The sequence below is a fragment of the Carcharhinus amblyrhynchos genome, chromosome 7 (assembly GCF_965287045.1).
Source record: "Carcharhinus amblyrhynchos chromosome 7, sCarAmb.v2.hapA, whole genome shotgun sequence".
Taxonomy (NCBI): Eukaryota; Metazoa; Chordata; class Chondrichthyes; order Carcharhiniformes; family Carcharhinidae; genus Carcharhinus; species Carcharhinus amblyrhynchos.
Genome location: NC_137330.1, coordinates 78,730,531 through 78,758,447, shown reverse-complemented (window position 1 = coordinate 78,758,447; position 27,917 = coordinate 78,730,531). Strand labels below are relative to the sequence as shown.

Below are 27,917 nucleotides of genomic sequence, written 5' to 3'. Positions count from 1 at the left end.
TGCTATCACAATTTTGTGCTATGAATTCAATCTTGACTCAGCCTCACCTTGACTGTAACTTAAGCGATGAAACGGAACTTGTGGAAGCAGTCTTTACGGAGCATCTTTAATGTTGATGTATAAGTTAGATGGATTGACCATGGGAAATGTGAGGTTACAGGGATAGGACAGGGGAGAGGGCCTGTCTAAGTTTCTCTATCATGGAGAGTCAATGCAGACTCGATGGGCCAAATGGCCACTCCTGTACTGTAGGGATTCTATGAAAATGTGGTGTGCAAAATTCATGGGCATGGCACTGCATCTAGGCAGCCTATCTGGATTTTCATGCTGCTAGCCCCTACCTCCTTGACTGTGCTGTATTTTCCGTGGACATGGACACATGCAGGTGTGTACCTTGTGTACACTAGAACACATTGATTTGGCAGTATCCTAGCGTGACACAACCCAAGTAACTAATGTGATGCCATGATCCCAAATTTGGACAATGCAGCTCAATTCTTGCAAAAGGAAGTTTAAAGTAGCAAGATAGGCCCTGCAGTAGTTAGAGGATCAAGAATCCTGCAGCAAGTAAGTTGTAAATTTTTGGGATCATTTCGAATGCAAATTGTATGAAAACACCTTGGAGCATTTTTGGAGATGTTTTGACAGGTTCCCACATCTGCCAGAGACTGCTGCTGCATCCTGACCAGGATGGAAGATGAGTTGGTGATTGGTGTGCATGCTGGCTGCAGCAGGCATAGGGTGGCTGTGCCACTGGATCTGCAGGATGGTGAGGAGGAGGAAAGAGTAGAGGCTGCAGAAAAAGCAAGCTCAGGGCCATGTCCTCTGCTTAGATTGGAGCCAGACTTTCCCATTTTCTTTGGTTACAGGAGACTGCTTGGCAGATCAGACTATGGACCCAACATCTCGGTACACATGGCTATCTAATGCTATTCTGCATGTCACCACAGAAATGAAGCTCTCATTTAGTCTTCTGTGGAAGCACTTTCTCTCTGGTGAACTGGCAAACAAACCATTTTTTGTATCCCTTGTTGTATCCCACTTGTGTGTGGTGACTTATTATGTGCTGCTCCCAATGTGTCATGAGGAGTCACTCCATCTGTCCTGAGTTGTTCCTTTCTTTCCTCTTCCTGGGGCTCCTGTGACAAGGCAGATGGAACATGGATGTCTGAATATAAAAACTCAGAAGTGGAAGGCTGTTAAGGAATGGAATGTTGGTGGAAAGCAGGAGGTCCATGGACACACTGTTTGCAGCTTCCTCATCAGTCCACCTAGCAGTATGAGTGTTTTGGGTGTTTTCAGACAATTTGCATTCAAAATGATTCCAAAAATTTACAACTTGCCTGCTGTCAGTGTTCTTGATCCTCTAAATAAAACTACTGCAGGGCCCATCTTGCTATTTTAAACTTTGTTTTGCAAGAATTGATGACACAGATGCCAGGGGCTTCATTGTCCAAATTTGGGATCATGGAATCACATTACTTGCTTGGGTTGTGTCACACTAGGATAGTGCTGAATCAATGTGTTCTAGTGCACACAAGGTACACACCTGCATGTGCCCATGTTCACAGAGTATACAGCACAGTCAAGGAGACAGGGGCTAGCAGCGTGCAAATCCAGATAGGCCACCTAGATGCAATGCCATGCTCATGAATTTTGCACATTTCATAGAATCCCTGCATGCAGAAGTGGCCATTTGGCCCATCGAGTCTGCATTGACTCTCCATGACAGAGAAACTTAGACATGGGCATTAGGCATGTTCTCAGCCATGTTGGATGCTATAGGCTCACACAGCTGACACTTTGGTGCAATGAAAAAGCTCCTCTGTGGAGTTCAAGAAATGCAAGCATCCTTGCTGACACTGCTGTAGTTACTTTTCTGGTGTACCTTTAAGAGATTGCACAATTCGGGCAAGCTATCAGACAATGGTGCCAGGACTTCCTGCTGTATGCAGAGCTTGCCAGCAGTGTTGTGAACCAGGGGACAGCATTAGAGATGCACCAGTTAGTGCCACAATCATTCTGGATGAAGTGCGTATATGAATTTTGCATGATGTTCTCCCCAAATTTCTCCCATGAATTTCAGGTTGACTGCCTTCTGTTAAAACAGCTCCACAGAAATTTCCTCCAACTAAATGTTAGGAAGACTGAAGACAAAAGCTCTGTTCTCTAGCAACCAAATCCAGCCCTCTCCCTGGCAACTGTCTGAGGCTGAACTACATTATTTGCAACTCATGTCATATTTGACCTCAAGGTGAATTTCCTCCCAAAGACTCCCCATCTCTACACCTCCTTCCTCCTTTACAATGTTCCTTACAACCTACCTCTTTGACCACACTTTTGATCATCGGTCCTAATGTCACCTTTTGTGGCTTGATAACAATTTCCTAATGGTCTATAAGTGTTTGACCATAGATTGCCTAGAGGCTTACATGGACTGTGTACTTACTCTGAACATTAAAGTGTAAGGTGGACTGTTATCCTTGTCAATCTGCATATATCTACAGTGTTATATTTGTGGGTGATACAGGAGTGCATCTTAATTCATCTCTTCTTGTTTAATAGATGTGATCTTTTGGTTAAAAGTTCATCTTCAGTATCCATCCTCCGTGCTTCTAAACAAAAATTGAAAGATAGGATCTACCAACCCAGGCTCCATCCTGGGATCTGACTTGTCCATTAATAATTTCATTATAAATGCATTTTCTAATGTTTATTTTGTGATGGCTTTTGGCATTGTGGCCAAGAGGACACTGATACTAACACAGAGGAAACTAAGGTGTGGGTCTGTTGGTGAATGGGGAATCAGGGTTGCCTCAATGGTACTATGCAGTCTCAATGGAGACTATGCAGAAGGGTATGTACTGGTTACTTTATTTCTGCTTCCTCCTCCTCTTCCTCCATAAATGTTCACTGCAAATCTGGTGGTAAAGACCGTGCCCTCATGTTGGTATGGAATTGCATTTTGCAGGTCACCACAAACCTGCTCATGTTCCATTAGAATGGTCCCGGGGCGGGGGGGGGGCGGGGGGGGCGGGGGGGGCGGGGGCGGGGGGGCGGGGGCGGGGCGGGGGGCGGGGCGGGGCGGGGGGGGGCGGGGCGGCGGGGGGGCAGTGTTGCTGATGGTAGGCAGACAATGCAAAGGTCTGTTGATCTTGGGTGGGATTTTCTGGTTTTGTGGTGAGCACAGCTAGAAAATCCCACCCCAGGTATCTATCATGTATACCTTGCAAGGACGTGCACCAAATTCATGCACCAGGTAATGAGTGGGGAGCACTTGTTGTCCATAGCCACCCTTTGATTTATCATGATGTTTTAGATGCTGATGGTACAGCAGATTGGAGCAGAATTAAGGCATCATGTCTGCTGCCAAGATACTGAGCATTGGTATGCAGGATGCGCTGGCTATTATTGCAGCAGGGTGTTGTGTGAGTGGAAATGCTTCTCAGAATTTTTGGCAAACATCAAAAATAAAGGCATAATGCAGCCAAATTTTATGGCCATTATTTTGAGAACAAGTGTAATAGTTGGAGCAAGCAGTCAACTTGAAAGAGATGTAGTGTTTTTATTAATCAGAATATGTGAATCTCAAAGGAAGAGAATGAGTATAGATTCTGCTTTATAACTCCCAATGGTGAAATAATCTTTTAAGTTACGTTATCCATTTCAACTCCATTTTAATTACTCTGAAAGTCGTTATTCTTCTCATTACAGTCTGCTCTGAGATTGGACAAATCCACAAGATCTAAGCATAGCATCTGTTTCCTGTTGCAAATTATATTGCTGAGAAAGGAGACATGCTGTTGAAGCTTTCCATCTTGCACTTATCAGGATAGAAGCAAGCAGAGGAACAACAATTCACACTGCATGTTGTTCCCTTTGAAATTTGGTATTCTTGTATCTGTCCTGATTAGAAGCTTCAAGTGTTAGTTCACACCCAAGATGGGGTGTAGTACCATATCTTGTCAGCTTGGATCCTGTTTGTGTCTCTTACAGGCATGTGGAATTGGAATCAATTGGATTTTGAATTTGGTTTTTGGAGAAAGTGAGGAGTGGATTTGGGTTTGCCTGGTTCATTCTAAGCATTGGCTTTGTAACTTTAAGACTGGAATAAATTTTTTTAAAAAAGCATGTTTTTTCAGTATTGCTTAAGCTCTGTACAAATTCTCATTAAATATTATAAATGAAGATGCAGTTCCTTTTGTAAAGCCTTTTTCTGCTCTCCTGTGTAAGATCTGTTTGATTTTTAGCCATTCTACATAAGTAACGGCAGCTCTTAGCAAGCATTTCTCTGTCAACTTTATGAATGTTTCAAACAGAAATAAGATATTCCCTATTTGAAGTAGTCTCATATTTTCTCAGTATTCATTACAAATCTAAAAGATTGTTTTTTGATGTTTTACTTTCCTTTTCCTCACTCCTGATCAGGATGATGTTCTATCAGTACCAGGCACCTATTGATATCCCTCTCAAAGACTGTTAATTCGCCTGTGAGCTAATTCAATTTGAGTGCCAATGGATTATTCAATAATGTGACATATCACAAATGACCTGACTCCTGTTTTACCTAAGCTCTGCACACATATCCTTTCCAGCTAAAGAAACTGAATAGCAAATAGTAAGAGGAAATGTAGCCGATTCTTTCTCCCAACCCTTCCCCCATCACAACCAACATTTCTAAGTTCTGGTGTTCAAGGAAAAAGCCATCTATTTTCTCTACTTCCAAAATATTTTCCAATGTTCCCATATGTGCCTTTTTACCTCCACTTTACTTTGGTGAGGGAGCCACCAAACTTACATACTCTGGAAATCTCTATACAAATCACGGTCACTTTTTACTACTGTACTGTTCATTAAAAACATCCCAGTAGGTAATACTTTCGATCAGTTCCTACTTGTAGTTTTCCCTTTTTGTACAATCCTTAAATTTCCTTTATTTCCTAGGTTCACTCAGCTGATACTGGAGATGAGGGGGTTAGCCTATGAGGAGAGATCAAATAGATTGGGTCTGTACTTGGAGTTTAGAAGGCTGAGGGGGGATCTTATAGAGACATATAAGATAATGAAGGGACTAGATAGGATAGAGGTAGAGAGATTCTTCCCGCTTAGAAAGGATAGCAGAACTAGAGGGCACAGCCTCAAAGTAAGGGGTGGGGGGCAGATTAGATCGGAGTTGAGGAGGAACTTCTTCACTCAAAGGTGGTGAGTCTCTGGAATTCTCCGCCCATTGAAGAGGTGGAGGCTACCTCGCTGAATATATTTAAGTCACAGGTAGATAGGTTTCTGATAGACAAGGGAATTAAGGGTTATGGGGAGAAAGCAGGAAAGTGGAACTGATCCACTTCAAATCAGCCATGATCTTATTGAATGGTGGGGCAGGCTCAAAGGGCTAGATGGCCTAGTCCTGCTCCTATTTCTTATGTTCTTATGTATATTTATGTGTGAAGTGGTTGTGATAAAGCAGACTTTTATCATTAGATATGTGAAGTCCTAGTATTTTACTGTATGGTATTGCTGTTTGTTTAGAATCTCTGGATTGAACTAGAATTTGTATGATATAGGTTTGGCTGAAAATAGCATTGTGAGGTAATTCAGGTGCACACAGGATGCTACAACATATAGCTACCATGATTCTAATTGGTTTTAATATATTAATGCAATGATAATTTGCACTTGAATGCTATTTTTAACATATGAATAACGTGCTTAATGCCTTTTAATCTGTTCTGCCATTTATGCCTATTTAGACATTGATCTGGCCAATCATCTCAAAGTGTTGGAAAATCTCAGCAGGTGTGACAGCATCTGTAGAGAGAGAATACACCCAATGTTTCGAGTTAGGATGACCATTCGCAGACAAAGAAACATTGGCTCTATTCTCTCACCACAAATGCTGTCAGACCTGCTGAGATTTTCCAGCATTTTTTGTTTTTGTTTCAGATTCCACCACCTGCAGTATTTTGCCTTTATCTGGCCAATTATCTGTTTGATAAAAGGTTAACTCTGTTCCCCTCCACTGATGTTGCCTGACCTGCTGAGTTCTTCAGTATTTTCTGTTTTTAATTTCATATTTCCAGCACCCACAGTTTTTTGTTTTTGTTACCAGTGGCCAATTGTCACCTTGGTTTGCCGAAAATGGATTTGTTGCTAGACTCATTTAAAACCTTTGAGACAAAGCATGAGTGAAGGCTCTTTTGTTATATTTTGATTCACTTTATCCTGGAAATAGGTGAACATTTTAATTCAAGAAGCAGTTATTGCAATGGACAAAGGTCTCATAAAATGTTTGAAGTTGGCAAAGGCTTAACAGGATCATCTCATTCAACCTGCCAATTCTTTTTTGTACTGCTGTGTTATAACATTGTGAAGCTAATGCATGAGGAAAAGACAAGACCTGTTGCGAAATTTGTATGTCAGAGTTTTGTATTGGGCTCTTCAGTGCTCTGTATTTTCTCTTGTTCGATGTCACTGCACAGTCTTCAAGCACAGTGGAACAAGCTTCACATCTTCCATTAGCTGAAGCTCACCTTCCTCAGTCCAGTGTTTAGATCAATGACAGCCTGACCCAGGGTGTCTGTTATCAACCTACGATGCATCATATCCACCTGTAGCTTGTTAATTTTGATTGATACCAATCTATGTAGTACCTTTGTTTTATCAGTTTTTCTGTTATCAAAGTCTCTACTCCCCACTTCAAAGACAAAGGAAAGTACAGCACAGGAACAGGCCCTTCAGCCCTCCAAGCCTGCGCCAATCATGATGCCTGCCTAAACTAAAACCGTATGCACTTGTGGAGTCTGCATCCTTCCATTCCCATCCTATTCATGTATTTGTCTAGTTAACCCTTAAATGACACTATTGTACCTGTTCCCATCCACTTCCAGACATTCACCCTCCTTTATGCAAAAAAAAGTTGCCTCGCACATCCCCTCTAAACCTTTCCCCATGCACCTTAAACCTCTGTCCCCTAGTTCTTGACTTTTCTACCCTAGAAAAGAGCACCTGACTACCCATGCTGTTCATGTCACTTTATAATCTTGTAGACCTCTACCAGGTCACCTCTCAACCTCTGTTGTTCCAGTGAGAACAAACTGAGTTTATCGAACTTCTCCTCACAGCTAATATCCTCCAGACCAGGCAACATCCTGGTAAACCTCTTCTGTACCCTCTCCAAAGCATCCACATCCTTCTGGTAGGCCAGAATTGTACACAATATTCTAAATGAGGCCTAACTAAGGTTCTGTACAGCTGCAGCATGACCTGCCAAGGTAAGCAAGCTGTATGCTTTCTTGACTACCTTATCCACCTGCGTTACCACTTTCAGTGATTGGTGGATGTGTAAGCCCAGATACGTCTGTCTGTCAGTCCTCCTAAATGTTCTACCATTTGCTGTATAATTCCAAAATGCATTATTTCACACTTGTCCGGATTAAACTCCATCTGCTATTTCTCCGTCCAAATCTCCAGTCTGTCTATATCTTGCTGTATCTTCTGACAATCCTCTTCAATATCCACAACTCCACCAATTTTTGTGTCATCTGCAAACTGACGAATCAGACCAGCTACATTTTCTTCCAAATCATTTATATGTACTATGAACAACAAAGATCCTAGAACTGATCCCTGCGGAACACCGCTAGTCACAGCCTTCCATTCAGAAAAGCACCCCTCTGTCTTCTATGGCCAAGCCAGATCTATCTCCATCTTTCCAGCTCTCCTCTGTTCCTATGTGACTTCACCTTTCATACCAGGTGAATACTATGAGGTACCTTGTTAAAGGCTTTACTGAAGTCCATGTATGCAACATTTCCTCCGTTAGAACATACTCACCTCCTTCGTGGAAACATATGAAAAGTACTCATTCAGTAGTCATGCCCTCAGTCTCCACCAGAAGAATTCCTTTAATAAATCCAAAGTTTTTATTACTCATGTTCACATTTATTGATTTAGTTCAAGAGTGATGGTGTCAGCTATGGCTCACTTGGTAGTATTCTTGCTTCTGAGTCAGAAAGTTTTGGGTTTAATCCAGTGCCATTCTAACGGAGTGCTACAGAGTTGGCAAGGCCATTTTTCAGATGAGATGCTAAAATGAGGCCCCACCTATCCTGTTGAGTAGATGTGAATGTTTGCATGGTGGAAGCTACGATGAAAAGAACTTTACAGTGTCTTAAAATTCATGTTGAACTACATTGTGACATAACTAATTGATGTATCTAAGTTTAGCTTTCACAAGGTGCTCATTTCCTGAAACACTGATCAAGTTTCTTGAGTGCTGTTTAAAGAACACAGTTCTGAACATCACTTGTATCTTGGGCTAATATTCAGTGCTGGGTTTGAGGGTCTTCATTAATATTTGAACTGACATTTTTTTTAGAACTGTGTCAGTTCATTTAAGATTTCTGAATTGGTGTGAATGTTCCAGTTGGATACCAAAGTTCCCATATTGTCAATGTCAACACTCAAGAAATCTTGAATTACTACATAATTGTTATGTAGATTCCTTTCTTGGCACACTACTTTCTATAATTCTCATTTGGAAACAATTTTCATTCAAGCTGACAAGAAAAGTGATGTTGTGGACGCTATCACAGAAAACTGTTTACTGGACATTAGTGTTTTAAGAGGACCATTGGGTAATTTGAAAGCACAATCCTCTGTGACAGGTGCCCAGACTTGTCTTAAAAGGGTGCTTTGGGCATTTTAATTTTGTGTTTTCTCACAGTGTAGACAGCACTTGCATGCCTATTCCGATCTAAAGAATTTTGCTGCTTCTCTTAAGCCAACAGCCAATATTCTCCGTAATGACACCTTTTGTGAAGAAATGTTTCAAAATCTATTCATTTTCACTGCATGTGTTATTTATCATTGGTAGAAGTGTTGTAGCTGCATCATGTCATGAAGCAATGTTCTAGTTCCTATCAGGTCACAGGTGTTTGCTTGTTTATCAGATGCTAATCCCAGGGGACAGTTTTAAAGTTATTTATACAATACTAATTAGTTGAAAATATCTTGTTAAATAAGTGGGCTGATTGCAGCATCATTTAACCTACATAATTGGATAAATACAACTTATTACCTATTGCTGTGTCACAAATTGACAGAACTGGACCAATTTTTAAAATCCCTTTTAATTAGTCTTTTGTTAAATAGTAACAGAGTTAATTTGTTTCTATTTTTAATGGTGGACAAGCAGCAAAATTGTTTGTAAATTATTCTCCTTGCTTATTAAAGAGTGTAATTTTTAAGCAGAATAAATCAGCTTGCAGTCTGACTATTTAACATGTTTGTTTCTATGATGGTTGTAGAAAGTCAGGAAAAATGATTTTGAGGTGTGCAGCATTTTAACCTCCTGTCAGCTTTTTTTAAATGCACTCTTACCCCGTAACCAAAAGAAAAGTTTATATAATCAGACCCAAACATCTATCAAGAGCATGTTGACTAAACAGCATCTAATATTTCTTGTACATTGAACTACTACTTGGCTTTATATCATGCCTTTAACATAAATGTCCTATGGCACTCCACAGGAGCATTATGAAATAAAACATGTTACGAAGCCACGTGAAGAGATATTAGGTCACATGGTCAAAAGCTAGTCAAAGTAACGGGTTTTTAAGGAGTGTCTAAAAGGTGTAAAAAGGACATTCCAGAGCATGAGGGCCTGGGCAACTGGAGATGCAATCAGGCAATTAAAATCAGGGTTGCAAAAGAGGTCAGGATTAGAAAAGCGCAAGACATCTTTGAGGATTGTGGGTTGTGAGCTCTCACCCACATTCTGCATGGTGATCAATATGGTCAGCAATTTCTCTGCTTCAGCTACAGGGCTGGCGACCTCTACTGCTCACTCACTCAAGCGTTCTCTCTCTCTCTCTCACTCGCACACAGACTGACTTGGATCTGTGAAGATCAGTGATATCCTGGGTAACCCTGTAATCTGAAACTACAATGGTTTGCTAAAGACTCTTCCCTTTAAAAAACCCATCTGAATAGCAATATGACTCACGGGCTTTGTATCCATGCAGAAATGCTAATTGGTATCCACCAGACCCCCAACTCTTTTCTGCTTGGAATTAAGTGGATAGTTATAAAGTATAAATATTTATAAAGCCTGATGTTCCTCTCACATCCCTGTGTGACTTGGAGACTAAGAGTCTAGCCACAGTTAGCATAGGTACTCTTGCCATTGTACTCTGGTGTGAACATCTTGTATCTTCTCAGAAAGTCTCTTTCTTGGGAAAAAAACCAGAGCAGGTGACATGACCCCTTCATTCCTCCATTTCACTTAACATTAAAATTCATAACAATTTTATAAACTTTGTTACAAATATGAGGTTTATAAGATTGCTGTGTTTCAGGGCTGTCATTGATTTAGGGTGAAATTAAGAAGTTCATTTGACCTGTTCTCTGGTCTGCCTGACAACAGGCCTGGGTGATGTGGCTGTTGAAGATAAAAGGGAGACCCAGGTTGTTTGCTCAAAAAACAATGTAAGGTGTTCACGCTTGAAGGCAATGACAATAATATCTGTGTTTATAGTAGTTAGAATGTTAGTCTTCAAAGTCCCAGGAAGGCACTGAGAATGTCGGATTGTAAACAGTTATGCTTTAGACTGATCACTTACTTCCACAATAAAAGATTTGGGTCTCAAGGATAGCTATTCAGCATTTCTTCCTGGAGATCAGGCCCAAGTGATTTGCATTGCTATGGGCTTTGAGAGGGAAGAGTTTCTGATGTAGAAAATGCACAAGCAGTGTGCCAGAATTCAAGAGATTGAGAGAAAGCAGCTAGAGGCCAAAGATCTGTATGCTTCATTGTACAGGAATTGGGCTGGGCATTTGCCTTCAAATTGAAAAGCCTAAATGTGTGAGAATTTGAACAAGGCAGTAAGATTACCCTGTGTGAGAGTGAGACTCACCAGGATAAATGTAGACCCTGAGGGAAAGTTCTGGGATGAAACATGACGAGGGTAGGTAAATAAAGGACTAGAAGTAAACTCTTGAGTTAAGAATCATCTTGGACTGGAAAATCATATGGCTACTTAAGGAACACTGTGAAGTATATCTGTGAAGTCAGTTTATCTCCAATGTTTGATGGCTGCATCATTTGTAAGGAAAGTCTGCCTTGTGATTCAGAACAAGATAGCTTGCATCTTTCATTACCTCACTCGCTAGGTCAAAATCCTGGAACTCCCTCCTTTAAAAGCATTGAGTGTACCTAAACAATGTGTTCCTATGCCACATAGACTGCAGCGGTTCAAAAAGGCAGCTCGCTACCACCTTAAGGGCAATAAATGTTGACCTAGCCAGCAATATCGGTGTCCCTTGAATGAATAAAAGTAAAACTCATTATTGGAATTTCTTCCTTGCTTTGTCAACTTCTTAATATTTTGATCTTCATTCCTATTTCTCTACCATTCTATCGTTCACATCTGATTATTACTTGTCCTCTTTTTTTTCCCAGACAGAACTATTCTTGCGTCACCATTAAACTTCGAAGCCCAATGAGATGTGGGCATCCTTGAGAAATGGAGGACGACGGTAAGCATACAATTAAAAAGGCATAAGAAGCAATGATGATCAAGTAATTAGCAGAAATGGAGCCCTAAGATTCAGATGTTCCGATCACTAATTGGGATTTTGTAATCTGGAAACCATGTGTTAATGAAGTACGACAATGACATACTGTGCTTGCGTATCAATAGACTTGTTATTATGTCAATTCCGTACTAATTCAGTGATTAATGTTAAAATGACAGTACATCACAAATTGTTAAATACTAGCATGAAGTGCCATTAGTGTCGAATGTTGGAAAACAAACATTCAACTCTAACTATGCCCAATTATGCAATGTTTCAATTGATTATTCACACATTTATATTCTCTCTGCATCCAAGCTCCATGAGCTAAGCTATTTACAAATGTAAAGCGTAAATTTTAACCTGCTGTCCCTATCGATGTTACAAAGTAATGGTTACCCCACCAAATAAATATGAGCTGAAATGTCTGCTAATTAATGGTTAGCTCCAAGAAGAACATCTTTTCTGTGGAGGTGTGATAGCCTCTTAGGCATAGTTATTGCATTAACTCGTTATAGCTGTCATTCAAATTTGAAAGCCGCAGTTCTTTGTCTTACATGACCTCTAGTCATATATTACTGTACCCTATCAGAATCTAGTTATTAAAAATTACCACCTCAATAAGACTCTTTGCATATGCATACTTCATGGCTCCATCAATATTTTAGTATGAAAAGATAAGTCTACTCTGTTTTATAAGGCTGCTCTGAAGTAAGAAATCCTAAAATCCGTATAAGAACATAAGGAATAGGAGCAGGAGTAGGCCATCTAGCCCTTTGAGCCTGCCCCGCCATTCAATAAGATCATGGCTGATCTGAAGTGGATCAGTTCCACTTTCCCGCTCTCTCCCCATAACCCTTAATTCCCTTGTCTATCAAAAACCTATCTACCTGTGACTTAAATATATTTAGCGAGGTAGCCTCCACCACTTCAACGGGCAGAGAATTCCAGAGATTCACCACCCTTTGAGTGAAGAAGTTCCTCCTCAACTCTGATCTAAACTGTCCCCCCCTTATCTTGAGGCTGTGCCCTCGAGTCCTGCTATCCTTTCTGAGTGGGAAGAATCTCTCTACCACTACCCTATCTATCCCCTTCATTACCTTATATGTCTTTATAAGATCCCCCCTCATCCTTCTAAACTCCAACGAGTACAGACCTAGTCTATTTAGTCTCTCTTCATAGTCCCCTCATCTCCGGTATCAGCCTAGTGAACCTCCTCTGCACTCCTTCCATGGCCAATATATCCTTCCGCAAGTGTGGCAACCAAAACTGCACACAGTACTCCAGCTGCGGCCTCACCAGTGCCCTGTACAGTTGCAGCAAGACCTCCCTGCTTTTATACTCTATCCCCCTCGCTATAAAGGCCTCCCTACTTTTATATTCTAACCCCCTCGCTATAAAGGCCAACATTCCATTCGCCTTCTTGATCACCTGCAGACTGGGTTTTTGCAACTCATGCACAAGGACCCCCAGGTCCCTCTGCACCATAGCATGCTGCAACTTTTTGCCTTTTAAATAATAATCCCTCCTACTATTATTTCTGCCAAAGTGGATAACCTCACACTTGCCAACATTATATTCCATCTGCCAGGTCCTCGCCCACTCACTCAGCCTATCCAGATTCCTCTGCAGACTTTCCACACCCTCCACGCAGTTTGCTTTTCCACTCATCTTTGTGTCATCAGCAAATTTCGTCAGCCTACACTCAGCTCCCTCCTCCAGATCGTCTATATAAATGGTAAATGGTATGTCAGTTGATATGTAGCTTTCTTATGTCAGCCAGGACACAGTTGCATGATATAGTCAGTCTGTGCTTCTGTGGTATGGAATGTTTGCTATCCAGTGACTCCTGTTGAAAACCAGATGCACATTAGGACTAAGCTTTGATATAATGCTATCCACATTGAGTTGTCTTGGGTGACAAGTAAAGAAAGCACACTTAGACACAGTCCTGGAGGACTGGGGCAGATGTGGACCTACACCCAGCTAAAGCTGTTACTTCAGAAGGAGAGGAGAGAAAATTGGATTGCAAAAGAAAAAGTCAATCCATTCTAAGCACTATGCAGCTCAAACAATCCAGTGCCATCTGAATGTACAGGTTAGGAAAACTAAGATTTCAAACCTAATTTTGATTTGAGTGGTGCCAGTCTTGGGGTATTTAGAACTGATGAGCTTGGAGAGTTTCATCAATCTATCTAAAAATATATATTCCATAGAAATGGAGTGCAGTAAGGAAACTGAATGCAGGCTGGTAGTTTGGTGAGAAGGGGAGTTTAAATTGCTAATATTGTTCTTAAAATCTAATCTAGTCTGATTAGCAGTAACTGGAAAGTATTGTGTAAACAGGCTAAATTATTTCCTTTTGAGCAGTTTAGACAAGTAAACTCTCAGATGTGGTGTCTGAGTAGTTAATCAATTAACTAACTGGTTTAATCTGATTACTGTAGTCCCAGTTCGGTTTTCTGTCAGTTCAGTTCTTTTAATGCAGTTAAAAGCAAATAGAGTGCAGTGAGAAAGCTGAGTACAAGCTTGGAGTTTGGTGGTTGGGGGGGCGGAGGAGGAGGAGGGGGAAAGTAGAGTTTCTCTCCCTTCGCCTTTTCTATCTTTCTCACTCCTCAGGATTGGTTTTTACTCAACTACAGGGAAAGGACTCGTGGTGCGAGCCTGCTAAGTGGGTAAGTTCTTCTCTATGCCTGAGGTTTAAAACAGAACACAGCTCAGTGGTGAATATATGTAATAAAATGATACTATAAGAATACAAAAGGACAATAAGTAAGTCAGTAATTTAACTAAGTGATTTGTTTAAAACACACAAAGAAAGGCATGGCAGGTGAAGTTTCAATGCTACAGTATGAAGGAGCTCCTGGATAACATTGTGATCCATAGAATCCCTGCAGCGCAGAAGGAGGCCATTCAGCCCACCGTGTCTGCATCAGCAACAATCCCACCCAGTCCTTATCCCTGTAACCCCACGTATTTACCCTGCTCATCCCCTGACACTAATGGTTGGCATGGCCGATCAACCTAACCTGCACATCTTTGGACTGTGGGAGGAAACCCACGCTGACATGGGGAGAATGTGCAAACTCCACACAGGCAGTCACCCAGGGCCGGAATTGAAGCCAGATCTCTGGAGCTGAGGCAGCAGTGCTTATCACTATGCTAATGCGCCACCCATAATCCAGGGCAAATAGTTCTGCAGAGTCATTGAGCTGGACACTAACCTGCAGACTCTGTGACAAATCGGTGGGAAAGTTACCTTGATTTGTACCAGGAGGCAGTAACCCTATTACAATAGAGTCTTCTGATTTGGTCAGGGGTAGGAGAATTTGACTGCGAGTGAGGCAGATAAGGAGACCCAGAGGGCAGGAATGTCAGCCTCTGCAATTGTCCCATAGGTTTAAGGTTCTCTCAGAGAGTGGATATTGAAGGATGGATGAGCAAATTGACCATGGCACTGTGGTACAGAAAACCATTCAACCAGGGAGGGGAAACAGGAATGTTGTGGTAGTAGGGGATACTACAGTGATGGGGATTGTCACTGTTCTCCGCAACAAAGAGCGAGTCCAGACCGTGGTGTTGCCTGCCCAGTACCAGGGTTCAGGGCATCTGCTCTGAGCTGATGAGGAACTTGCAGTGGGAGGGGGAGAATCCCATTGTCATGGTCTATTTAGGTACCAGTGACATAGGTAGAACTAGGAAAGAGATTCTGCATAGAGAATACAAGGAGCTACACACAAAAATATAAAGCAGAGCCTCAAATGTTGTCATCTTTAGATTATTACCTGAACCATGTGCAAATTGGCATTGACTGCATAAATTTAGGTGACTGTGTGGCTCAAAGACTGGTGTGGGAGAAGTAAGTTTTGGTTTGTGGGAAAGTGGGGATTTTACCGTTGAGACTGTGAACTGTGCTAGGTAAGAAGTCTGACAACACCAGGTTTAAGTCCAACCAATTTATTTGATAGTAAACTCACAAGCTTTCGAGGTTTCCCTCTTCGTCAGGTGGATGGAGAGTTCTAACCATAATTCTAACATTGTAACCGTGCTAGGACCAGTGTTCTTGCCAACTCGGAAAGTGGATATGGCTTTAAATGAAATAGTCAGGGCAAGGGATCAAATGTGGAAAGACGTGATATATCCAAGAGTAGGGACGTGGAGCAGAAACAAAATGGGAAACAAATATGGGAAAGGAAGGTGAGAGAAAGGCAGGAAGGGACAGAGAAAAAAAAACATAATGCACAAAGAATCAAGACCAAATGTTACAAAGAGCAAAAAGACTGAACTAAAGGCTCTGTATCTAAATGCATGCAACATAACAAAGTAAACAAATTGATAGCATACATTGAAGTGAATAAATATGATCTGATAACCAATATGGAAACTTGCCGACAAGGTATAAGACAGTAGTATATAACATTTGAGAAGAATAAGAAGCTAGTTGAAGGTGGAGGGTTAGCACTGTTAATCGAGGATGATGGAAGTGCAGTAGTTAGAGATGACCTAGATTCAGTAGATCAAGATGTGGACTCAGTTTTGATGGAGATGAGGAATACTTTGGGAAAGATGTTACTGCTGGGAGTGATCCACCTGCCTCCTAACAGTAACCATAAGGAAGAGTAAAATATAGAAGAAGAAATATTAGATGTTTGTGATAAAAGAAAGAAAGGGTAGCTTTAACCTACATAGAAACTGGAAAAATCAGATTGGCAGTTGTAACCTGGATGAGGTGTTCTTAAAGACTTTCAGGATAGTTTCTTAGAACAGCACGTTCTGGAATCAAGCAGAGAGTATGTTATAATTAGACTTCGTACTGTGTAATGTGACAGGATGAATTAATGCCTCAGAATAAAGGCACCCCAGGTAGCAGCAACCGCAATATCATTGAAATTTACATCCAGTTTGATAGGGAAAAGAATGGGTCTAAGACCAGTATTTTAAAACTTAGATAAGGGCAACTATGTGGGCATGAAAGTTGAGCTAAGTGAACTGGAATACCAGGCTAAGGGATAGATCAGTGGAGAAGCAGTGGCATGCATTTAAGGGATATTTCAGAATACTAAGACTAAGTATATCCCTGCTGTAAAGAAAATTCCTAAAGAGAGGAGGCATCGTCCATGGTTTACTAAAAAAGTTAAGGAAAGCATCAAGCTTAAGGAAAATAAATATAACTGTGCCATGATGAGTAACAGGTAAAATGATTGGTCAGAAAATAAAGAACAGTAGACAATGACAGAAAGGTTAATCAAGATAATGAAATTAGAGATGAGAGGAAGTTAGCTGGAAATGAAAAATCAGATAGCAGTAGTTTCTACCGGTATTTAAAGAAAAAGAAAAACTATGTGAGTGTTGGCCTCGAGATTGGGAATGGAGAATTAATAGTGGGTAATGAGGAAATGGCAGATGAAGTGAACAGATATTTTGTTTCTGTATTCAGTATAAAGGAGACAAGAAACTTCCCAGTAATAGCTGAAAATGGAAGGTGGAAGGGAAAGAGGAACTTGGTGGAATGACTATTACCAGGAAAGCAGGATTTAGCAAACACGTGGAACTGTCAGCTGACAGATCTCCAGGTCCTGATAGGCTTTATCCTAGGGTCCTAAAAGAGGTGGCTAATGCGACAGTAGATTGGTTGGTGTTAATTTTCCCAAAGTCCACTTGATTCTGGAGAGGTTCCATTAGACTGGAAGATAGCAAATTTAACCCCTCTATTGAAGAAGGGAGGGAGGCAACAAATAGGCCAGTTAGCTTGACATCTGTCTTCAGAAGGTGTTAGAATGGACCCTTAAAGAGGTTATAGCTATGCACTGAGGCAAACTTAAGGCAATTAAGGTGAAGAGTCAGCATGGCTTTATGAAAATGAAATCATGTTTAACCAATTTATTAGCATTCTTTGAAGAAGTAAAAGTATAGTAAAGTCACCATAGTCCCAGATGACCATAGGTTGCTCTTCCCTTTGATCCTTAGATTTTGACCTGAGGATCACCACACCTCACACGAGAAGCAAGTTTGAGAAAGCAGGCCCTCATGAATAAACTCAGCCTGTACAGGAATTGAACTTGCCCTGTTGGCATTGCTCTGCTTCATGAACCAGCTGTCCAGCTAACTGAGTTAACCGCCATGTAGGTTAGGTGGATTGGCTGTGCTAACTTGCCCCTTAGTGTCTAAAGATGTGTAAGTTATGTGGATTAACCATGGTAAATGCAGGATAGTGCAGGTGAGCCTGGGTTAGGTGCTGTTTTGGAGAGTTGGGCAGACTCTTATATTGCTATTTATATAGACTTCCAGGACGCACTTGTTAAAGTTCCTCACAAGGTACTGTTTTCTGAAGTTAAAACTCATGAAATTAAAGGCAAAAGAATTATTGATTTGGTTATATGGCAGGAGACAGACAATAGGGATAATGGGCAGGTACTCTAATTGCAGGATGTGACTACTGGGATCCACAAGCATCTTTGTTGGGGTCTGAATTTTGCTGTAATTATTAACAATTTAACTGATGGGATAGAAAGCCATGTACCCAGGTACAATAATGACATGGGTGACATTTTAGGCAGTGTATTGGAAACATAAATTTGCAAAAATATTGATAGATTAAGAATGGACAGAAGTATAGCAATTGGATGTCAATGTAAGCAAATGTGAAGTCATCCATGAATCTAAAAATGATAGAACAGGAAATGAAATGATGAAAACCTCAACGGCCTTAGTCCATATACTCTGGGGGAGGGGGGTGGAGGTGGAGGGGAGGGAATCCAGGTTCATAGTTCATTAAAATGTGAACAGGCACAGTGAAAAAAAATCAACAAGGCTTATGGAGTACTTAACTTAAAAATCGAGGGGACTACATTACAATGGTATGGAGGTCATGTTTCAGCTCTATGAAGCTATGGTTAGATCTGTTGTGATATTATACCTTAGGAGGTATATATTGGCCTTGGAGAGAGTGCAGCTTGGATTTACGAAAAGTGTACTTGCACTTCAAGGATTAAGGATGGTGGGCAGCCTCTCAAAGCTTAAGGGCCAAACAGTGGCATTCTGCCCTGAGCAGCTGCAGTAGAGAATAAATAACTGAGAGGGTGCTACAGCTTTGAGGTTCCCCCACACCAATCATGGAATCGTAGAATCCATACAGTGCAGAAAGAGGCCATTCAGCCATCGAGTCTGCACCGACCACAGTCCTGTTCCCATAACCCCATATATTTATCCTGTGAATCCCCTGATACTAGGGTCAATTTAGCATGGCCAATCAGCCTAACCTGCATACCTTTGGACTGTGGGAGGAAACCAAAGCACCTGGAAGAAACCCACGCAGATACGGGAGAACATGCAAACTCCAGACAGATAGTGACCTGAGACCGGAATCGAACCCGGGTCCCTGGCTAACTACTATGTCACCATGCCACCCTCAATCTTGTTAATTAAAAATAAATACAGTAGACAGGTCACCCCAGGGTTGGGGAAGGTGGAGTGGTTGTAGATTCCCTCCACAGGCTTTGTCTTCAGTTAGACCCACATCTCAGCAGGTAGGAGGGCCTCAAGGCCTATCAGGAGCATTGACCATCCGCTGCCTAAGTCTCCTTTGTAACATTTCCTAATTTCAAGGAAGCCCATTTCCATAAAATTGACCAATCTGGGTGCTACATTTATGCTTTCACCTCATGGTTCTGGAGCATACCAAAGTTAATGAAATACAGATGTTTCTAAACTTTTATACTTCCTTTTAACAAAGGATCTGACATAACACCGGATAATGTGTGATGTATTTATTCTACACCAATGAGCTATTTCTGGACTCAGCTGCAATGTTAGCTGTTTTGACACTGGTAAGGAATGCCTTGTTAAAAATCATGAAGCTGTTCGTTTTTGTATTCCTGCATTCATTTTAATTCATGATTTCAAATTGTATGACCACTTTTAAACTAAAAATTCAAGTGATTGATAGGGCATTTTCCTGACAGTTAAGCGCAGGGAGTTGCTTGGTAGCACAGAACTTGTGTGTTGCTGAAAAAAGACATGCCAAACCTTTTCTTCTTACACTCATCAGGACACTTTTCAAGAATACCAATATTACATAATACATTATGTATTATTACATAATACATTTTATACTATATCAGAAGAGAGTGCTGATTGGTTGGCAAGTAGACTCTGATTGTCCTACTTACCGTGTGAGCTTGATGTTGGAATAAGGCACATCAAAGGTATCCCGTGGGGATGATGGCTCCCCTAATCAGATTATTTCACGCTGTGTATCCTACCAAGCTCATGGATGTCACTTTGAGTCCAGAAAAGTGCCCAGTTTACCTTAGGCTACTTGAGAAAGTGCAAGGTATCTCAAAAATTTGAGCAACAGCTGAAGCTAGCTGTTTCACACTGTAACAATGCAGTAGCAACATGAGTGACATTATTCAAGCAAGCAAAAAAGGCATTGGCTGAAACTCTGCCACCTTGCCCTGCCCCGGAATCGGCCATGCAAGGCCGTAAAATCCCGTTATAAAGTCCCACTTATTCTTGCTATTGCACAAATTAAGAATGTGATGTATGAATTTCAATGCCTCTATGGATGTAGGCTGCACACCCCAAAGACTGGAGAATCACAGTAAGCACCATGCTTCAGCCACTGTTTGCAGTGGGCTAGGTACTGACCCAGACAGCCCATGTGTGCAAAAGTCCAATGTTAGATGTGATTCTGCAATTGGACAACATTTGCTAAATAATCTTCAGTGTGCTAAGAATTACGCTGACATCCGATTTAAGATTGTCAGTTGCACTTGCAGTGTGGTGCATCTGACTGTACTGGAAGCCATATATATTAATACAAAGGATCCTGCTTTTGCAGGTATAGAGAACATGTACACGCATTGCGGCTATTTTGATTAAACAAAATAAATGACACCCATTCGCTGAACAAAATGCCTTGACCAATCTAGGTCAAACTACTTTGTTTAAATGACAAACAATGCTTATCAGTTAACTGTTAATTGCTTAGTGCATTCTCCATGCTAACCTCCTCTACCAGAGTCTACTTATCAACTAATCAGCGCTCCTTGTACAGTATAATTGTTTTCCATTACATTGGCCTTCTTCTTAAGCATCCTGAGGATTGCAAATCTAGAAGGTTCGACATATCTCTTTATTAGCATTACCAAGTACTGATAATTGAAAGATTAAGTATATTGTAATTAAAAAATCTTTATTCTAATTATGCTTAGGAATTAAAAATTAATGTAATCTAACAATAATTTGAATTTGATGTCAAACGTGGTGGTCTTGATTCTTTCTAGATGTTTTTTAACCAATTTCCTGCTTTTGCTTTTTAAAATGAAAAATTTAGCAAATCTCTTTGCTAATTGAGAAATATGAAGTATTAGCATTGTAAACCCATCCTTTTCAAATTCCTTCCCCTTCTAAACCTTTCTACCTTTTCCACTTGTCATTCCTCCTTTAAAATGCTTCTTGAAAGCTCCCTCTTTTATGGCCATCTGCTTTAATATAATGGCTTAGTACCAGATATTATTTGATAATGCCCTGGTAAAGTGTCTTCTGAGGTTTTATAACATTAAGCGTGCTGTATAATTGAAGATTGTTGTTTCCTATAATTCTTCGGTAGCATTTGGTACAGGTTTAGGTTAGGAGATCAACAGTTCTCAAATACATAACCAACTCATTTGATGAAAATAAATGTGTGTTTTATAAACACTGTTTAATTTCAGAGTGCGTTCAGTGAGGAGCTTAGTTTATCTTGTAAGCTTTTATTACCCCTAGCTTCTTTCAAAGATCATTGGATAGTCGATTACAACACTTTTGAAACCACAATTGATAAATAATTCAAGAAAATCCAGTAGCTGCATAAAGCTCCTTAAACTTGATTTCTTATGAACCTATTTAATTAACACAGGGTGATTCTGTATAATGAAAATATTGTGTTTTAAGATTCAGTTTATGTATGACAATTTGTAAATTTACAGTTGCAGAGGGAGGATTTGTTCCAGTGGTTACTCTGCAACTCCAACTGATGAAGCTATCATCTAATGAGTTCAAGCTGTGGTCAGTGACTGCTACTTGCCTTGTGTGGGACTTAAACCTATGCTTGTTCATTTATTTAATGTATAATCATCACCTCTTCCCGAGGAAAGTAACCAAGCAGAGTCCTTTGAAGTTGATGTGACTTCAGTGATGATGTGACTTGCAATAAGAAGTTAAATTTGATTGAGTTTTTGAGAAAGTGATGAGATGATTAATGAGGGCAGGGTGGTGGATGTTGTCTATATGGCCTTAAGCAAGGCCTTTGACAAGGCTCCTCTTAGGCTGATATAGAAGATTTTGTCATGTTTGCTTTGCGGTGAGCTGATTAGATACAGAACTGGCTTGGTCATAGAAGACAGACAGTAGCAGTGGAAGGGTGATTTTCTGACTGGAGTCTATGATGAGTGGTGTTCTGCAGGGATCAGTGATGGGACACCTGTTGTTTGTAATGTATATAAATGATTTAGAGGAGAATGTCAGTAGTCTGAATAGTAAGTCTGTGGAAGACATGAAGAGCTGTGGACTGTAAGGAAGATTGCCAGAGGATACAACAGGAATGGATAGGCTGGAGCCTTGGGTGGAGAAGTGGCAGATGGAATTTAATCTGGACAAATATGAGGTGATGCATTTTATAAGGTCTAATGCAGGAAGGAAATATACAGTAAATGGCAGAACCCTTAGAAGCATTAACATACACAGGGATCTAGATGTACAGGTCCAAGTTCACTGAAAGTGGTAATATAAATGGATAAGATGGTCAAGAAGGCATAGGGCATACTTGACTTATTGATTGGGGCATAGAGGATAAGATTTGCCATGTTATATTACAACTGTATAGAACTTTATTTGGGCCACATTTGGAATATTGCGTACTGTTCTGGTTGCCACACTGCCAGAAGAAGTGGAGACTTTGGAGAGGGTACAGAAAAGTTTTGCCAGGATTTTGCCTAGTTTGGAAGGTATTAGTTCTGAGGAGAGATTGGACAAACATAGTTTGTTTTCACTTGAAAGTTGAAGGCTGAGGAGTGACCTGATAGAAATTTATAAAATTATAAGAGACGTGGATAGAATAGTCAGGATCTTCTTCCCATGGTAGAAATGCCAATTACCAGTGGATGTAAGTTTTGGGTAAAAGGGATAAGTTTAAAGGAGATGTGAGAGGCAATTTTTTTTTAGAGTATGATAAGTGCCTGGAATGCACTGAATCCGGAGGAGGTGGTAGGAACATAAGAACATAAGAAATAGGAGCAGGAGTAGGCCATCTGGCCCTTCGAGCCTGCCCCACCATTCAATAAGATCATGGCTGATCTGTCGTGGCTCAGTTCCACATTCCCGCCCTCTCCCCATAACCCTTAATCCCCTCTCTTATCAAAAACCCATCAACCCGCGTCTTAAAAATATTTAGCGAGGCAGCCTCCACCACCTCAACGGGCAGAGAATTCAACAGATTCACCACCCTTTGAGTGAAGAAGTTCCTCCTCAACTCCGTTCTAAACCCCCCCCCCCCCCCCCCCTTTATCTTGAGGCTGTGCCCCCTAGTCCTACTGTCCTTTCTGAGCAGGAAGAGCCTCTCCACCTCTATCCTATCCATCCCATTCATCATCTTATACGTCTCAATGAGATCTCCCCTCATTCTTCTAAACTCTAACGAGTACAAGCCTAGTTTATTCAGCCTCTCCTCATAGCTCAACCCCCTCAACTCTGGCATCAGCCTAGTAAACCTCCTCTGCACAGATGCAATAGCAATATTTAAGAGGCATCTTGACAGACACATGAATAGGCAGGGAAGCGAGGGAAACAGGCCATGTAGAGACAAAAGGTCTTCAGTTTAGAAAGGTGTCATGTGTTGGCGCAGGCTTTGTGGGCCAAAGGGCCTGTTCCTATGCGGTACTGTCTTTGATCCTAAAGCAGTGTTTCATGGGCACTTGGATATCCTTATCCTTTGGACCTTACTAGATTTTTAAATATTTGGCTGGATTTTGATGCATGTGTCGAAAGTCATCATCACAATGAGAGTCTGCAAATTAAACTTGAGAAATCCAAAATGGAATAGAGCTTATGGAATAGGCATTCTCATCAGAACATGACGTATGATTTTCTACCCCATGAAATCCAAAAAAACCTAATAGTTATCTTATTGTGTTTGCAACATTTCAATTCCCATTGTCAGTTATGTGTATTTTTTTTTCTTAGTCAGGTGTATTGGTAATATTGATTGAGACAAATTTTGGCCTTTGAGTAGCTTTGACCATTGTCACCTTTTGTGTACGAGGAAGAAAATAAGTCTTTCTGAAGTATTACCTTTCCTGTCTAGGGCTCCTAGTGGCAATGCTCTTATAATGCTTCAGAATTTTGTGAGGATGCAATGACATCTTGCACTGAGAAATCCTTTGGATTAAAATGTAATTATAAATCCAAGTTTTCTAAGAGTATGTAACAAAGCATGAAAGAAGAACATGTCTTCCAGACAGTTAGTGCATTGATTTTTTTTTTCTCCTTTATTTTTTCAGATTGTGAAATTGTGGAATCCAATGATACTGTTAGCAGTAGTTGGTAACTGCAACTGCTATTTTGGCCAACATGTGACTGCAGCTAATCGGACTTGGTTTGATGGCGCAGGATGATACCTTTTACACTTTAGCCAATGGTCCTAGCATAACCATGGTTTACTCTCCACTATTGGCTCCACATGCAGGAACATCAAATAGCACAATTGTCACTTACGAACATGCCTATTTCAACTCTACAGCACATCCTGTAATTCACAATGAGATGGAACTCTCTGTCAATGAAGGATCTGCTACTTATAAAGCTACAGAAGGGAACTCCATGGAAAATAGCACAGCAATGCCCTCTCAGCCTGACTATGGGGGTTTAGGCCTTCCTCTGCAGGTCCTCCTTTCTGCAGTAATGGTGGTAATAGCTTTAATTTCTTTCCTGGGGAACTTTATTGTCTGTCTCATGGTCTATCAGAAAGCAGCTATGCGGTCAGCTATTAACATTCTCCTGGCAAGTTTAGCCTTTGCAGACATGATGCTTGCTGTAATGAATATGCCTTTTGCCCTTATCACTGTTAACACCACACACTGGATCTTTGGTGATATTTTCTGCAGAGTGTCTGCTATGCTCTTTTGGCTTTTTGTGACAGAAGGAGTAGTTATCTTGCTTATAATTAGCATTGATCGATTTCTCATTATAGTTCAGCGGCAAGATAAATTAAATCCTTACCGTGCTAAGCTGCTTATTGCCATCTCATGGGGCATATCATTTTGTATGGCTTTTCCCCTTGCGGTTGGTAGTCCACATCTGCCAGTGCCATCTCGTGCTCCACAGTGTGTATTTGGGTATTCCTCAGATCCTGGCTATCGGGCTTACGTTCTGCTAATAATAATTGTGTTCTTTTTCATCCCATTCATGCTAATGCTTTACTCTTTTATGGGTATCCTCAACACGGTCCGGCACAATGCCATTCGGATCCATAGCAGCTCAGATAGCATTTGTTTGGGCCAAGCAAGTAAGCTTGGACTCATGAGTCTTCAGAGACCATGCCAGCTAAGCATTGACATGAGCTTCAAAACACGTGCCTTCACCACCATCCTGATCCTGTTCATTGTCTTCACCTTCTGCTCAGCTCCATTCACCACATACAGCCTTGTTTCTACATTCAACAGTAGTTTTTATCATAAAGATAACTTTTTTGAGATAAGCACGTGGCTCCTTTGGTTAAGCTACCTCAAATCTGCGCTCAACCCATTAATTTACTATTGGAGGATTAAAAAATTCCGGGATGCTTGCTTAGAGCTGATGCCAAAAACCTTTAAGTTCTTGCCTCAGCTACCTGGACGGACAAGAAGGCGAATTCGTCCAAGTGCCATTTACGTTTGTGGGGAGCATCGCTCTGTGGTTTAAGGTACAAAACCTATGTATATTTTTTAATATCTTCTTTAGACACTGCCATCACATGACTTGCCAATTGTTTTGTGTGAAATATTTCCCCCAAATTTCCTTTTTGCTTAAAAACACCTGAGACACATTTTAAATACAGATGTAGTTACATTCTCTGTAGCTGCAAACAATTGTTTAAAGTAGTGAATTAATGTTTTTACAATGTAAATTTGAAAATATTGCCTGTGCAGTTTGTATACTTTTTGGATACTTTGTAAACATCAGTCAGCCTCTGCTTCACAGCTTGTGAATTGTCGTCCATTTGGTTTGATGCTGCTAACTTTAGTGAGAATGTGCAATTTTGTGTTTTGTGTTCTGACCACTAAATGGAACTGACCTTCATTAACAAAATGAATTAAGCACAATTGTCCTCTCAGGCTAACTACGGATGAAAATGAGTACTATATACTAATTACTTTTGTTATTTTTGTGTTTTCCTCCTGGAAGAACCAAGAAATGCTTAGTTTACGAAGTTTTTTTAATGGCAAAGCTAATTTGATTCGCTGCTGTGTAATTGAAAATTGATGATTAACAAAATGTGATAGCTAATGAAGCATTGTTTTTCAACTTGTTTCCATTGTAACTCATTAAAATAACTTTATTTTTGTGTATAATGCTAGTTTTACATAGGACAGCTTGAATCAGTAATTCCATTGCTAACATGGTTCATGCAGGATGTTAAAATATATGCATACTCAGGGAATAATGAATTTGTTACTAAGAATTAGTCGGTGCTCAATTCTGGTTTGGTTAACTTTGCTGAAATATCCTGTGGCTCTGTACGTTTGTTTAAATACCAGTAATTAATTTAAAAATGAATGTACTCTCTCATAAGCTGTAAAACAGAATCTTGGTTTAGTACATATCTTGCATTTGGATAAGGAGAGCAAAGAAGATTAATATTAGTGAATATTGAACTGGACGTTTTTAATTTATCCTCTGTAGTAATTTAGATATTTGACTTCCAAGATTATGCTTGATGCACCACTATTTTAAATGATGCTAAATGATTTATCTGTTTTTGCTATGTTTCAAAGGTACAAATACTCTGTGTGCAGTTAGAAACGATTGTCATTTGATTAAAAATGAAGGCAGTACTTTGGTAATCATTTTTGTACTGAATGTAATCAAGTCGTTTTTATTTTTTGTATAATTCATTTGCTTTCTGTGTGATCTTAACTATACATTTGTTATTTTTGAAAAGACCATTTATATAATTGTTTTTGTCTGCATGTATATATAAACCTAATGTTCCAAATTGATTTCTGATTTGTCTTTGATAGTTATTTATCCTTGATTATTTGATGAGCAAGGATAAATCAGAGCTAGATATCACATTTCTCGACAAAAAACAGACATTAAGGGAAAAAAAATTTGCATTTGTATAGGACCATTCATGATCTCTGGACATCTCAAAGCACTTTGCAGCCAATGGAGTATATTAAAGTGTCATCAGTATTGTATTGTAGGGAAATTTGTCATTCAATTTCCACGAAGTGCTACATGGTAATGACCAGATAATCTGTTTTACTGAAGTTGGTTGAGAAATAAATATAGGATAGGACAATGAACAACACTCCCTTGCTTTTCTTTAACTAACTGATGCTGTGAAATTGTTTATGTCTACCTGAAAGAACCAAGACCTTCATTTCACTTCTCATTTCAAAGATGGTGCCCCCAACAGTGCAGCACACACTCAGTACTGCACTACAGTGTCAGCCTGAGCTCTGCGCTCACCTATGGAGTGGGATTTTAATATACAGTAGTCTGATGCAGAATTTACTACCATCACTGAACCATAGCTGACATTAGTACCAAAATGGGAGCTCTCATAAATAGAGAGAACTCTGACTATTTACACATTTGTATAATCAAGTTGAAGTAATTGTGCGCTTCTTAGATATTGTAACCAAGTTGAAAATTTGACTCTGGCCAAGCCTTAGGGTTTCTGGACAAGGCTTGGATTCAATTTCTGAACTTTTTGGGTAGGATTGCACTATCAATGATCCCTGCTCAGTATTTTGTTATAAAGTGTCAACAAGAATGCCATGGAAGTTGTAAATTGAAGTACAAGATCATGAAAATTGTTGTGGCATACCCACCCTGAATTTCAGTTTTTGATATAGTGCTGTAACTGCCAGTTATCCTGGTCAGTTGGAGATCTAGTTATTTGAATAGTTTGTGGTCGGAAATGAGAACATCTTGGATGTGCATCTTCCAACCTTTTCCATCCCCATCAACAAAGCGAATAAGTGTGGCTGAAGAGCTCCAGGTAAGTGAATTGCCAGAAACAAAAACAGAAAATGCTGGAAAATCTCAGTAGGTCTGACAGCATCAATGGAGAGAGAACAGAACATAGAACATTACAG

The 27,917-nt window shown here is 40.3% G+C and overlaps 1 protein-coding gene across 1 annotated transcript in view; it reads left to right on the top strand.

Moving 5' to 3' along the window:
* Window positions 1-26,963, top strand: part of gpr63 (G protein-coupled receptor 63) — a 55,224-nt gene extending 28,261 nt beyond the window's left edge. The window contains exons 4-5 of the mRNA XM_080193340.1: window positions 11,459-11,535; window positions 24,114-26,963. Coding sequence (XP_080049466.1) covers window positions 24,214-25,512 — 1,299 coding nt within the window. The 5' untranslated portion in view covers window positions 11,459-11,535; window positions 24,114-24,213 and the 3' untranslated portion in view covers window positions 25,513-26,963. The remainder of the gene's footprint in view (window positions 1-11,458; window positions 11,536-24,113) is intronic.
* The last annotated feature ends 954 nt before the right edge of the window (window positions 26,964-27,917 follow it).